Consider the following 14,538-nt stretch of genomic DNA (forward strand, 5'->3'; position numbering starts at 1 on the left):
GGGTTTCACCATTTCACACACTTTTAGCAAATTCTTGGTTTAATTCCTCCCTCTTGTTTCTTATCAAACATTTTCTTTCTCAACTTCACAGAACTCTCTCCTCATTCAATTGAAAAAAGTCTTACCCAGAATCAAAGTGCCATATGATCTAAAGCTATACAAATGATAAAGTGTCAGACTTCTCTAAACAGTTCAGTTTCAGAATTTACTGAATTCAAACAGTTGTTTCAAATAAAACCACTCTCTCCCTATTCTTATCAAAACACTGTTTCCCCAGTGTTATTCACATATCATTCTATGTTGAACACACCTACTCTGTATAGCCTTTATTTTCACTAAGTGTTCACAAACAGCAGCAAAAGATAAGGATTTAATTTTCTTCTTTGAAGTGGCACAGTATTTACCCTGAATGTGCCAAAGCAGCCCTACACATCCTACATTTGAAATTCTGCTGCCCTTCAAGCTTGGTACATAACCCCTAGAAGCTGGCCCCTGCTAGGCCACAGGAAAGCTCCCAAGGTGCTGGTGGAGTGTCCACTCTCCACTTCCTAAGGAAAGGGGAGCATCAATCAGATTTAATTTATACTTCCCAAGAGTAGAGAAAAGCAAAGACAAAGATAAGATACCACAGGTCAAACAACTCTGTATCTAAACTAGCAATGTCTCATACCAAATCTATTATTTGTGTAGTATGTCCAGAAGACATACTACATATGTCCATATTCTTTTACTGATTTGCTTATATCTACATATCAGAACATACCAAATCAGTAGTATAAATTCATAGTCATTAACTTTTGCTTTCAGATCCTTATATACAGTTATAAGACTCTGACAAGTCATTTCAGACACTACAGAGGATATTTAGAAATAAGTGTTCTTTTAAAACTTGCTATTATTCAAAAGAAAGGTTTTTGAAAAATAAACAGATTCACTATGGGTATGTGGCCAGCAAAGCTCAAAAGAAGCTATGCCAAAGGCAATTTCAGCAACTAGAGAACTAGTAATGAATTGATAAATGGGAGATAAAGTTTAATATAAACCACATTATTTAAGTCAAAGAAATTTATCTTACCAGAAACAACATGCCACCTCTTCTTTCATATTGAAGAAAAAGAACAGGACATCAAAGAACACTTCACATGTATAAAACAGGCTTTCATTGCTATAAACTGCAATGAAAATGTTTTGACAATAATCCTGATTCAACTTTATTTCCCAGAAAGTTCTCATGTTAAAAAATAGATAAATAAATCTTAGATTACATACCCCACCACACTATGACATGCCAATAATCTCAAAAAGCAGTTGTAATTTAAAATGAGAAGAATCTTGTGGAAGATGCAGAAAAGGTTGACTGTTATCCCAGGTTTCTTTCTCTTCCACAAAACCTCAGTCTCTACAGACAAGATCTTTCTGACTCTTGCATTCTCAAATATGGCTGAAGATGGCCAGTCCTTATACAAAAAGGCACTTAGGCATGGAAACAACAGTAGCAGACTAAAACGCTAAATAAAAAAAATACCAAATGAGCAAACAAAAAACTAAAGAGACCAGTACACATCTTCCTTAGTTATTCACACAAACTGCATATTGAAATGACATGTACAGTAGCCCCAAAACACAATAGTAATTTCTACATAATAATAATTTGTTAGATGAAAAAAGAATGTAAAGCCTGTGTCACCCACAAAGAGTTCAAGAAGTGTACTAATACTTTCAGGCTGATGTTTTTCTTTAGTAGTTTGATATCATGTTCAGGAACAGCAACTCAACATGTGGGTTTCTACCATAAATATTTTGGAAATGGATCTTCATAAATGAATCACATAGTGAGGCTCACCACATTACAATGTGAGAGAAGGTGTTTTGGGACAGACATTGTCTCAGCATAGCTTTAACACACTCAACTTAAAAACTCTGAGAAACAGGGAGATAGGATCAATTGTCTAATATATTTTTTTTTTTCCCCTTTGGTTCTCCATTTCCAAACCCATCATTTACATTTCTCATAACTATGGGGTACTCTTAGGATGTCACTCAGGTTATCTAAATTTCAAGAAGTAATACTGAAACAAATTAAACTTCTTCCTTTAAGAAGAAAGGCCAACCACAAAAATACACACAACCCACAGATGTGCACATTCATATACTATGAATCAGCTAGAAGAGAACACAGTTCAAAATGAAAAATAATCAGGCAGAAGGACACAGAGTTCAGTTGTTAAGTACTCACAAGTTACTACTCTATTCTTACTCACACCTCTTCACCCTTTCCAGATGCAGGCTGGCAGCCCAGAGCAATGGCCACCTGCAGTACTCACCACCCAAACTGAGGGGATCCTGTTTAACACTAAGTTACTGTACATGGGAGTCATTTTTCTTATAAATCACCCCTTGGTAAATTCCATCTAACGTACTCAACTAAGCCAGAGAACAGATCAGAAGAATGTGTCACAATGTCTCAGTGTCTTCAAATTTCACATGCTGCAGAAAAACCCTCCTACAGTTCCTAGAGCTGCAGCAATAGCAGCAGTAACCAAAGGTCTGAGAAGAGAAACATCTTTTTCTTCTATAGCAAATAAACAGGTGGACTTCAATGCAATGTGTGTTATCAGGTTTACTGAGTACATAACATCCATCAGCAGGGATTCTTTGGAGATTCCTGTCCTAATCATCTATCTAAGATCTAGATAGCAAGTTTGATTCTGCATCATCAATAAACCTTCATATCAACTACACACAAGAGCAGAACCACTTTAACCTTCTCTGCAAATGTCAGTACAGGTGTGATTCTGCAGTCAGAGCTACCAAACCACTTTTCCTCCACGAACACTGGCTCTGCCTTTCCAATAAATACCAGTAAAAACCAAAGTCTTTGTTGTTCTAACCATATAATTAGACATGATCCCCTTTCTCTAGGTGTAGCAGTGGTACAGCAGTTCAGTGGTGACCCACAATAGTCACAACCTGCAAAAATGTCATACAGCTTCCCATGAGAAAGAAGACCTACCAGATTTCTTTATCATGGTACTCTAAGTAAGTTTAATTTAGAAGGTGATGAAAACTATTTAGATTGAGGCAGGCTTTTTCCTTTTTCTTAAGTAGATGAGAAAATAAAACAAGAGAAAAAAAAAATCACTCCAAACTAGAGCAGAAACTTAAGCAAGCGTGTAGGACCCAAAATGGCACAGCAGACTTATAATTAATGTTCTACCATGCCACTACTTTTACTACAATCACATACAGTGTTTCAGTTTCTGTATAATACATACTTAGAGATAAAACAAATTGTCTAAATCTGTTTTCAGAATAAATTCTTTAAAAATGCTAAGACTTGTTCCTATTTTGGTCACCTGCTGATTGTTGACAGACTGCACATAGATTCAGCTCCTGGTACCAGGCCAAATTTACATTTAATCTGGGGAAAACAAATTCAGCATGGCTTTTTATCTGTATATTGAAGAAAACAGGAGCCAAAATCTCACTAAACCAAAAACATGTTGAACATGATATGTTGGCATGTTATGAAAGTGGCACTGAGCAACAAGAACCACTGCTAAAATGGAAAAATTAGATTAACTTTTCGGCTGATCTGAGAAAAAACAAAGTAAATTTGTTATTATTAGATTACTAAATTCCATTACCACTTTTAAAATAAAAGGCAACATGATACCTGGCCTTTAAAAACAAGAGTCCTGCTTTTAAGTTTCCTACCTTTGCTCCTCTATGCAGTGACACCTAAACTGCCACTTTCCTTATATACATGTTTGGGACTAAATTACATTCATTCCAGTATAAAATGCATCTGGTGCATAAAAATGCTGCAAATAAAGAGAAAATGTCTTTCTCTAAAGACTTTTTCATGTCTTAAAATGTCTCTATTTAAAGACAACTTTGATCTCTAGTTCTTTCTCATTGTAAGTTCTGCTGCCTAGTTCCAAATTATTTGAAAAAGCACCCACCTCTGCTCCCTCCTACCCCATATAATCCATGACACCTTTCAAACAGGCAGCAGAGCTGTAACTACATGTTAGCAAGTCTATGAGTGCAGATCTTATGTTTTTAAGACAGTAAATGTGGTATTTTTCAATGCACACTTATTTGTAGTTAATTCTGTGTTGACATTTTAAGTAACATAACTTGTATTCATGTTGAATTAATTAAATTTACATGCACAGTACAGAATATTCCTGATACATAACCACCTGCTCATGGAAGAAGTAAGTCTAATTTAGGAAACTAATGATTAACATTACAAATGCTATCTAGTGTGGTGGCACAACTGTATCATTTTCAAACTGCAACTGAGCATATTGCCAGCAGAAAAACATTCTCTTGAAATAATCACTGTCTTTAAAATAAATAACTCAATGCAGTATTAATGAGTATTTAATATGAACCACTAAAGCAACAGACAATACCAAGGTGTGTGGGGAAAGGGAATCATACCTAACACAAAGCTAAAGCTCTTCTCCAATCAAGGGCACAGAAAGATACCACATGTCAAATAAAACTTTGAGGTACCACATAATTTTAGTTGAAAAATGGTTTATTACACCTCAGCATCAGTCCCAGAAGAGTAAAAAGTTTCCTATATATAAATCACAGCACTGTCCTACTCAAGCAATTTAAAACTTATTTCCATAACAGAAACCAATGGAAAATCCTTCAGTTTGGTGTTCATACTGAGATGGATAAAGCTCATCCATATCAGAAATGTCAGGTTCCACCTGTTACTTCAAATATGACTGAAATTCATAAACCTCCAGGAAAATGCACATAATGCAGAAGGAAGAATAACAGCAGTTTTTCAAGATGCATTATGGAAGCAGCATAAGACTCATATAAACCTTAAGGACTATGACAGCAGACATTGAAGACCACTTTTGATTTAAGCAGGTTTTCAGAAGTCTTCTGTTTTCCAGATTACATTTATTCTGGAAGCTACTTTTATTTGAAAGAATGATGCTTCCAGAACATAGCAAATACATCAACAGAAAGAAAAGAACCAAGACCTTTAAAATTTAAGAACATGGATAAAGAAGAAGGAAAAAATAACAAAAAAAAAATCTACAGCAAAAAAAAATAAAAATCTACATCCATTTGCCAACTGGTCTGAGAGTGTCACACTTTTGGGACACCCTGCTTATTGATCAATTGCTTTCTCACAATGCCATAGGATATATGAAGGTGCTTGCAGCCAGCACTCGACTTTTTTTTTGTCTCTGACTTCAAACAGGAGGCCCCTTTCCAAATCTTTAGTTATTTGGACAACTCCACGCAGAAATTAATTGCCATTTTATCAAAGGTAACAAATTGCAACTTAAAATAAAACTTACACACAGCACTAAGCTTGAATATCTATGGCTTAGTTACCAGCAGATTGTTACTATATACAAGCCTCCACTACAAATCTAGCTTCAATTAATTCATTTTAAATGCAGCGTCAGAACATTTCCATTATATTGCTGTGTGATTTGGAAAAACCAAACAACACACATTACAGGTAATGTAAGAGCTATTAGCTACATTATTTGAGACTCACATCTCTGCTTCAAGAGGTAAAAAATATTTAATCTCTCCTGAACACTGCACTTATTTTTATAATGATCTTCCATCAGAACTTTGGCAAAAGATATGATGGAAGAGGAGTAAAAGCCTCCAGTCTCACACCTACCCACTCTATTCTCTCCTATAACTTCCTCAGTAGAGCTAGAACAGGGCACATCAGGTATTGCAATCTGATCACATGAAAACAGCTGCTTGCACTCTTATCATCTCAGCACTGCTGGATGCACAGTCACTGCAAAGAGTCCCCAGGGGACAGGTGGGCGACTGTAGGTCAGGAGAAGAGAGCAGTCAGTAAAGGAATCACACGGAAAGAATCAGCAGAAACCCTCAAGATTTTGGGTATGGGCACTCAGAGAGCAGCAAGCTCTGCCCAGCGCATCACGGGGGCAGAGCGGGGCACAGGCAGGCCTGAATGCACACTGGCAGCTGCATCAAAAACATCATTAATCCTCCAAAGGAGAAATTACAAATGAAAGGTATTCAACTTTGAAGCCAGATTTAAGCTAAAACAAAAAAAGTAAGTAGCGTTAGTTCTGAAGACCTTGTAGAAAGCCTGAAACTTTCAAAGGAAGATTTGGAGAAAGCCTTTGAAAACCCCACCATGTCAATGCACAAATAAAGCCACCACAGCCCCTATACCTTAGTCCTCATGTCACAGCCCTGAAACCACTCAGAAACACCACCCCACCTCTGGTTCATCCCCCGTTTGGCAACACTCTACTCAGAGATCTGCCAGGGTTAAGAGCCCGATTCTATTTCTCTCTCATCTCAACTTTGTAAGGAACGGCCCAAGCCGCGACACCCGCGTTCTGCAGAGACCGCGCTAGAACCGAGCCGTGCGCGCCACTGGCCCCTGAGGGGAAGGAAACCCAAACCCTGCAGCAAAGTTTATTTCTGCCAGGGGAACCCCGGCCACAGCAGGCTCAGGCTGTCACCGCCGCGGGCGCAGCGGAGCGGGCGGCGGGGACACGGACAGGCCACCCCGGCGGAAGGAGAACGGCGGGGAAGGGACACGCTCCCGCCCGCTCCCACCGCTGCACCGTCTCGGAAGGGGCTGGCGCACCGGGACAAGCAGCCATGGGGATGCAGTCCCTCACCCCTCCCGCCAGGCCGGCTCTGGGGCTCCGGCCTGCGGAGGGGCAGCACGGCGGGGCTGGGTGTCATCACGCAGGTCCCGGGGAGGTACCAGGCCCCGGCCCGCCGGGCGCGGGTGCTCGCGGCAGCGCCGAAGGGTGTTGGCCACTCACCCACGCAGGCAGATCCGCGGAGGAGACGCTGAGCCGCACCGCCTCCTCCTCGTCCTCCAGGAAGGCGAGCGCCCGGCCCAGGCGGGAGCTCTTGCCGCCGCGGTGCCTGCGGATCCAGAAGAGCCCGCACAGGGCGATAAGCACCCAGCTGAAGCTCAGCCCCAGGTAGCCCAGCACATACACGGGGAAGATCAGCACGAAGCTCCTCGCAAACTGCGACACCAATCCCGTCACGTCCACGCTCAGCAGCGGTGGAGGAGACTCTGGCACGGGGTCCGCAGCCGGCGCGTTGTCCGCGGCGGGCTCGGCGGCGGACCCCGCGCCGGGGGGCTGCTTAGCGGCTGCCCCGCTCATGCTACCGCAGCGGCGGCTCCTACTGCTGCTGCCGCTCCTCCCGCTGCTCCTCCTCCTGGGGCGCTGGCTGCGAGCGGGCAGGGGGCAGGGCGGCGACGGCGCCTCCTCGCATCCCGCGCCCGGCCCCGCTCACCGCGCTCCGGCACCACCCGCCGCCGCTTCCGGGCCCGGCTGGCCCAGCTCCGACCGCCGCTGCCGCCGGGAGGAGGCGGCTCGGCCCCGACCGCCGCTATTGGCGCCCGGCCGCCGCACGAACGCCTCTGCTCGTCGCCTCCCCCGCCCCGGGCAGCCTCTTCCCCTCCTCTCCGCCGCTCGCTCTTCCCTCCCTCGCAGGCCTGCCCGGGAAGCGCGGGTTCGCGCTGCCGCTCGGGGCCACGGCCATCGGGAATGCGGGAAGAGGAGCACGGCTCTGGGGGACACCTCCGGAAAAGGTTTCTCGGTGGGTGGCAGGAGCGCAACGAGCGTGCCGAGGCGTGTGTGCGCTTCCTCACGGGCAAAACACACCGTGTCCCGTTCTCTTCGGTCACTTTGTCGGCTGGATGTTCCTACCTGTAACACCCTTCGATGACAACCTTCGTGTCTCGCTTTGTTCGCTGCTGATGGGTGTTATTAAAGGAGAGACTGATTGATGCCTCGGAGGGACCAGACGCTGGTCACTCCGCGCCTGAGTTACAACAGGTGTTTCCTGAAGTTTGGCTCACACATCCTCACATAAAGCTGCCTCCTCTGTCATCCTGTTAACACTCACGAGTAGCGAGGGTGGCACCCACTATCTTGGGATTTGTTAAACCGAATAAGCTGATTTTATAACAGGCTTGTGCCCTGTATCCCTTTAACACCTGGTTCTTGCACTGTTCCTCTTATATTTTTTTACCTTTTTAAATAACTTTGATGTAGTCACGAGTTTCGTAAGAGGCAGCTGTTGCTTGTCCTTAGCTATCAGGTCCTAATCACAGATACACACAGATTAAACTCAGCATTTACCAGAATTTTGTGGGTTTTATTTGTTTTGTTTTTTTTTTTTTTTTGGCTTTAAATAGCTAACCTTTCACTTAGTGGGAATAAGGATCCTTTCTCCTCTCTTCAGATGCCAATTTTCGCAAAATGTGTAGGACTTTGAGACTTCATATTTGCAGCCAGTGAAGAGGGGCGAATCACTTTAGCCAATAGGCTGAAAAGTTATGAAAACACACACAAGTGGACAAATAGAAAAGCTATATAAAAGCTTCATTTTCTTAGGAAGTGAAAGTAACCTCATCTCAATTATCCAGAGGGAAAAAAGTCAAAAAGGCAATGGCATCAAAGGAAAAGTTGTTTGCTTAGTGTGGCACAGCAGAACTGGAAAAAGAATCCATGTTTTGACAACTGAATGTGGTGTTCTGTTCCCTCATCTTTCCAAAATGCCTCCATGCCTGCCATCAGGCTCAATGGACCACTCTAAGCTAAAACAATTTCTGGCCATAGACTTCTGCTGTTCTTTACTTTCTCTTTACCACTGACACTGTATTTACTCCATCTGTGTATTTAGATTATTCAAGATGAATATTCAGAACAACCAAATGATACAAAAAGATGTAACAAAATCAGTGATTTACCACTGGGTGGAAATCCAAACTTTGAAATTATAATTTACTTTGGGTCTTCTAGAGAACTCAGAACACCTGCAGGCTGTAACTGTGAAGGAACTGACTGAAGAGCACCATAAGGCTCTAGGAAAGCTTGTGACCTTAAACTGAGGGTATCAAGTATGATGCTGTGAACCCTTTGGACACCAGTGAAATTAACTACAGTAAATTTGAGTGATTTTTTGCATTTATTGAATTCCTCTTCTAATTACTTACTCTGCTTATAATGTGACTTTAATGTACCTCACTCCTGAGTTTCAGTAACACCTAGTACAAATGGTCACGTTGTATGTTGGCTCCCTCCATTACAACCAACACTATTAATACTCTCATTTTTTCAAGTCTTTTGTCCTCAGCCTTGGACTCCATTGTCCATTTTATTTCCCTATCCGGCCTCACAGTGTCTGAGTCAGAATACAACTGTACCACAAATTAAAATGAAAATTCGAAATGAGAGGAAAAACAGTGATTGAATTAATGTGACATTTGGCAAGTAACACTTTACTGTGAGCTACATATTATTCTGCTCTCATGTATGTCCAGCATGTATTTTGAAAATGAGCTGGATATAGAATTTAGAGAAGTTCCCCATACAGTCAAATTTAATAAAATGGAGAAAAAAACCAGGAAATAAAAATTAATCTTGTAGTAGCATTTAGAATGACAAACATAATATAATTGTAGACCAGGCAGCCTAGCACTGGTCCTGCACAGAGTAATTCATTAATTAATGTGGAAGTTTGATTAATCAGAAGTAAAAGTGGGTGATAGTGTGCCAATCAAAGAGGAAAACAGAAGTAAGGTCTTGTAGCATGAATTTGATAACGTTTATCTGTAACATCAAGAGGAAGTTCTGATAAAGAGTTTACCACTGACTTCTAAGAACCTTTGTAGATAACTCACTTGGGCCCACACAATATTTTGATGAAGAAACTGGGTGGTATGAAATTAGCATAGCCATTGTTGTATAGAGACAAAGGAGTCTTGCTAAAATCAAGATATAAACTCTGCTGCAAGGTGATAAATTAGGGTTAGTTACTTCATTATAAAATTTATAATAAAATGTTCTAGATAAACACTAGTTATTTGCTTATTCTAATTTTTTGGTGCAGATAAAGAATTTAATAATTTGCTCAAGAATCTTGGAAATGTTAATTCACATATTTCCTGATCCTCTACTTTAATATGTAAAAATGTAAAAATAATAATAAAAAAAAAGTAAAATTTAAAAATATGTAGTTGTGCATTAGGAACTCCTGAAGATAATAATTTATGGCCCAGAGATTGCTCTGGCTTCTTCTTTAGTATCCTCTAGTCAATTGTATCAGCTACACAGCTGATTATATTTATTTCATTTAGATGATATTTATTCTTTCCATATCCTGCCTTTTTTAGGCCTGTTGCATTATTATTACTTTAATTAATACTTTTTGTTAGCAACATCCCTTTATACCCATTCTTAGCCATATGTGTTTGCTTCTTCTTTTTTGCTCTTTCCAATGCTACAGCTTCCATTGCAAAGTAGTGTCATCCTGTGTTTACCTTTACATTGCATCACCATCAGATTGCCATGATGATTTGTTTTCCAGTAAATACCATCACTACTTTCCCAAATAACTTCCCGAAAGATCTTGTTTGTACATCATTTTTGACCATGAGAAAAACTGGGAAAATTCAGTTTATGTGGTAAAAAAAGAAAACCTAATATTCTCAACTTTTTGGAGTTCACACAAGAAAACATGTTTTGGAAGCAATGTTAATTCTTACTTCATGACCATTTCATTAACAGTTTATTTTCCTGAAGGACAATATGTGGTGTTACACCTAATTTCCCCCAACAGCATTATTTCAGTCTAATGGTTCTCTCTACACTTTTTTGCTATTGAAGAGAAATCTTTATTGAGTAGAAATCTGAGAATTTTTGCTGAGGAACATAATCCCTAAAAAAGTGAATTATTAATGAAAATATAATTTACATGAAATTTTATCCTAGTAGATTCTCATGATGGAATACTCTCTACTTCTGTGTTTGATTTTATGCAGCTGTCAAACCTGCTCTGGGTTATGTACTGTAGACCAGAAATATTTTTGCCTGCTTCAATTTATCTAATATATAACACAAAGAAGAGCCAAAAGACTCTAACATACCTTAGCTTCTGTTTGGAGAAAAACTATGTATGTCTGTCTGATCCCTGCTATTGCCCAGGCTGGCTTCAGTTTCACTGAATGTATAAATTGTACTCTCATGACAAGATCTTCAAATATTTATTGTTCCTGAAGACAGAAATACTTTCCACTAAGATGTGTTTCTTAACAAGTTTTCACAATAATTATAGTCTCCTTTTTTCCCCCTCATTTGATTCTTACAAGTTCAAAACTAAAGACACAAACTTTACTGCAGTAATCCACATTTTTCTGTTTCTATTTATGAACCTGAAGTACTAACAAAAGCATTTTGATATTTTGCAGATCATTTATGCATGTCTGCTGATAGAAATATTTAAATTTTCTTCTAATCTTCAAAAGATTTCAGCAAAATGTGGTAAAAAAAGAGGGGGAGGAACCCTACAAAGCCTAGATCCTAACATGTTCATTTCTTCATAAAAATTTAAAAAAAAAATTAAAAAGGTGGGTTTTTTCCTAATAATAGAAGAGTCTTGATTTTTAAGCCTGGTGAAAAGTTGCCATTTGTCCCTCTGAGGGGACTGGAATATTTCCAGGAACTTTTTGGTATGATACTGTGATGTGTCATTCCACAGAGGTGAAGAAAAATGCAATAATGCTTCACCGGCTTAGAGGAACATCAGCAGATAAAAATAAATAAACAAAAAAAGTTTATTACTACAGAATATAAAAAGCTGTGCTATTTTATCTTCCTGTTTTTCAGATAACAGTGCAGGTGGAGAAGGAGATATATGTACCAAGCCAGACAAGAGAAAAACCTGTAGATGATAAAATTGTAATAAAATTCTCAGGGCTACCAAACCCCTGTTTTACAACACTTTTATTGGAAAAAAAACTAGGGCATCCTTTTATGCTGGCTTTACACAACAGATATGTGTCATTTTATTGCCTGTATTCACTTGAGTCTAACACACATTTTATAAAAGCAGTCAAACCACTGGTGTATTCATTTTCTCCACTATATTGGTGAAACACTGTAGTTTATTATTTTAATTCATGATGGATTTAAGCGTGCACAAATTTCAGTATTGTTATTCCAAAGCTGCTATTCTACCTTGTATTCTCATGCAGCAGTTAAACTTCAGTTTGATCCCTAGATTTAAGGTTTGAAAAGTTCTTTCTAAACCCTCTAGTGGCACTTTCCCACATCTGTATTTTTTCTTGTCTTAGAGATGCCTGACTAGCATACTATCATAGGGCTAAGAAGAAATGCTATTAGCAGCCAAAACGGTTTGGTTTTTGTTGGGTTTTTTTTTGTTTGTTTGTTTGTTTGTTTGTTTTGCAGTAAATACATAGGCATGTTCTAAACAGTAGACAAGAGAAACAGAATTTGAAAAAAAGCTGCTTCTTCTTTTCAGTTTTTGGCATCACTGTCACATTTGCTTATTTAGTTATATGTATTTGCTATATTGTTGTTAAAAATAAAATCCAGTTAAAAGGTTGTTTTGTCCTTCAGTCTCTATACATAGGACAGCATTTCTGCAGAGATCCCTTCCTAAGCAGATGCCTAGTTCCATGTGTTTATACACTATGGCTAAAGAGCTCTTTGAGATAACCCAAGATGGCTTTTATAGCCATTTTTATTTGTTCAGGGAAGAAAATATAAAATCATAGAATTACAGGAAAGTTTGAGTTGGAAGGGAGCTTTAAGATCATCTAGCTCCAAGTCTCTTGCCATGGGCAGGGACATCTTCCCCTAGTCCAGGTGGCTCAGAGCTCCATCCAACCTGGCCTGGAACAGTGCCAGGGATGGAGCATGCACAGCTTCTCTGGGCAGCCTGTGCCAGTGACTCACCACCCTCACTGTAAAAATTTTATCACAATATCTAATCTAAACCTACTTTCTTTTAGTTTGCATGTACTCCCTGTCCTGTTCCCCACATGACCTTTAAAAAGTGCCTCTCCAGCTTCCTTGCAGGCTCCCCTCAGGTACTGGAAGGCCACAATAAGGTCACCCCAAAGCCTTCCCTTCTGCAGGATGAACCATTCCAATCCTCTCAGCCTTTCCTTGTAGGAGAGGTGCTCCATCGCTCTGATCATCTTGGTGGCCTCCTTTGGACTCACTACAAGAGGTCCATGTCTTTCTTCAGGGCACCCCAGAGCTGGATGCACTATTCTGGTTGGGGTCTCACCAGAGAGGAGGTCAGGGACAGAATCCCCTCCCTGCCCTGCTGCCCTTGGGGTTTTGGATGCAGCCCAGGACATGTCTGGGTTTCTGGGCTGTGAGTGCCATGGCTGGGTCATGTCCAGCCTCTCACCCACCAGCACCCCCAAATCCTTCTGGCCAGGGCTGCTCCCAGTCTGCTCATCCCACAGCCTGGATTGAAATCGGGGGTTTCCCCAAACCGGGTGCTTATAGATTATTATTGTTCTGTTACAACCAGATAAATAATCCATTAGGAGGCTTATAAATATTTTAGTATCCATAGATGTTTATATTCAGTGGATATAATTTAGCCCTTAAAAGTCATACTTACATTTAATGGTGTGTTTGAGCTTTTTTTTTTTTTCTTGGTTGGGTTTTTTTGTGTTTTTTGGGTTTGTTTTTTCCAAGAAAATATCAGGATGGAGTTTTTTTGCTCATAATTGAATACTTGATTTACTTTTCTGCTACGTGATAAAGGAAAATATTTCACGGTTTGGACAAGTGGAAACTTTTACATTTTTACATTTTTAATTTATTCTGGAAATATGAATATGAGGCAAGGTATCAAGGGTTTGTACCTACTTGTCAACTGACTATTTAAGTCAAGTGTAAGGGGTTAAATTTTACCTCTGAAGTCAGCCACAAACTCCCACTGAACTATGGCAAGAATGTTTCTAAAATGCAAAACTGCATCTTCCTTTGCTTCTTCCCCCCTTCCCACCCCCAGTAGTCAGTTTTCTACAATCATCAATATTAGCAGTAGCTGCTACATATTAACTTTTTATTTTACACTCTGAGAAGAGGCAACAACGTTAAAAGAACTCAGAGAAATTTTCACTTGGTCTTTTAAATTGCACACGTTAATGGGCTGTAAATATTTGCTGTGAAATGGCGCACACCTTTCCTGCAGACAACCATCGAGCTCTTTCCAGGTGTGCTTGGTGAGCTGCCATTTGTGCTTTGTAGCAGAAATCAGCTCTTGTACTTGTCACTGGGGGTACATTATTAGCATTTTAATTTATTTATACAACTGTTCTTTGTACCTACCTCTACCCAGCACCTGGATAAGTGGCAGATTAAGCATAGCACCCTTCTTACAGTTTTTTTGCCCTGCAGTAATTGTGCACAACTTTATTAAAAGTGAATCAGCCAGGATGAGGGATGGTTTAATGATACACTTCACCTGGAACAGGTCAGTGCTGCAGAGAACAACAGTGCTTGAGGGCTGTGGGGCTGTGTCCCCCATCCCCAGCTCACAGGGTCTGAGCCCTCACCTGCAGAAACCCAGCTGGGCACCAGCTCAAAATCACAGAATGGGCCAGGCTGGAAGGGAGCACAGTGGGTCACCTGCTCTTTCCATCACAAGTCATTAATTCACCCCTTTTCAGCAAAGAGGTGATTGATTTAC

At 40.5% G+C, this 14,538-nt stretch overlaps 1 protein-coding gene across 2 annotated transcripts in view; it reads right to left on the reverse strand.

Moving 5' to 3' along the window:
- ESYT2 (extended synaptotagmin 2) overlaps positions 1-7,192 on the reverse strand; it is an 80,358-nt gene extending 73,166 nt beyond the window's left edge. For both annotated transcript variants that reach the window (XM_066551184.1, XM_066551175.1), the window contains exon 1: positions 6,822-7,192. In XM_066551184.1, coding sequence (XP_066407281.1) covers positions 6,822-7,175 — 354 coding nt within the window. In that variant the 5' untranslated portion in view covers positions 7,176-7,192. The remainder of the gene's footprint in view (positions 1-6,821) is intronic.
- Positions 7,193-14,538: the final 7,346 nt, after the last annotated feature.

Source organism: Molothrus aeneus, chromosome 1 (assembly GCF_037042795.1).
Source record: "Molothrus aeneus isolate 106 chromosome 1, BPBGC_Maene_1.0, whole genome shotgun sequence".
In the NCBI taxonomy this organism is placed as follows: domain Eukaryota; kingdom Metazoa; phylum Chordata; class Aves; order Passeriformes; family Icteridae; genus Molothrus; species Molothrus aeneus.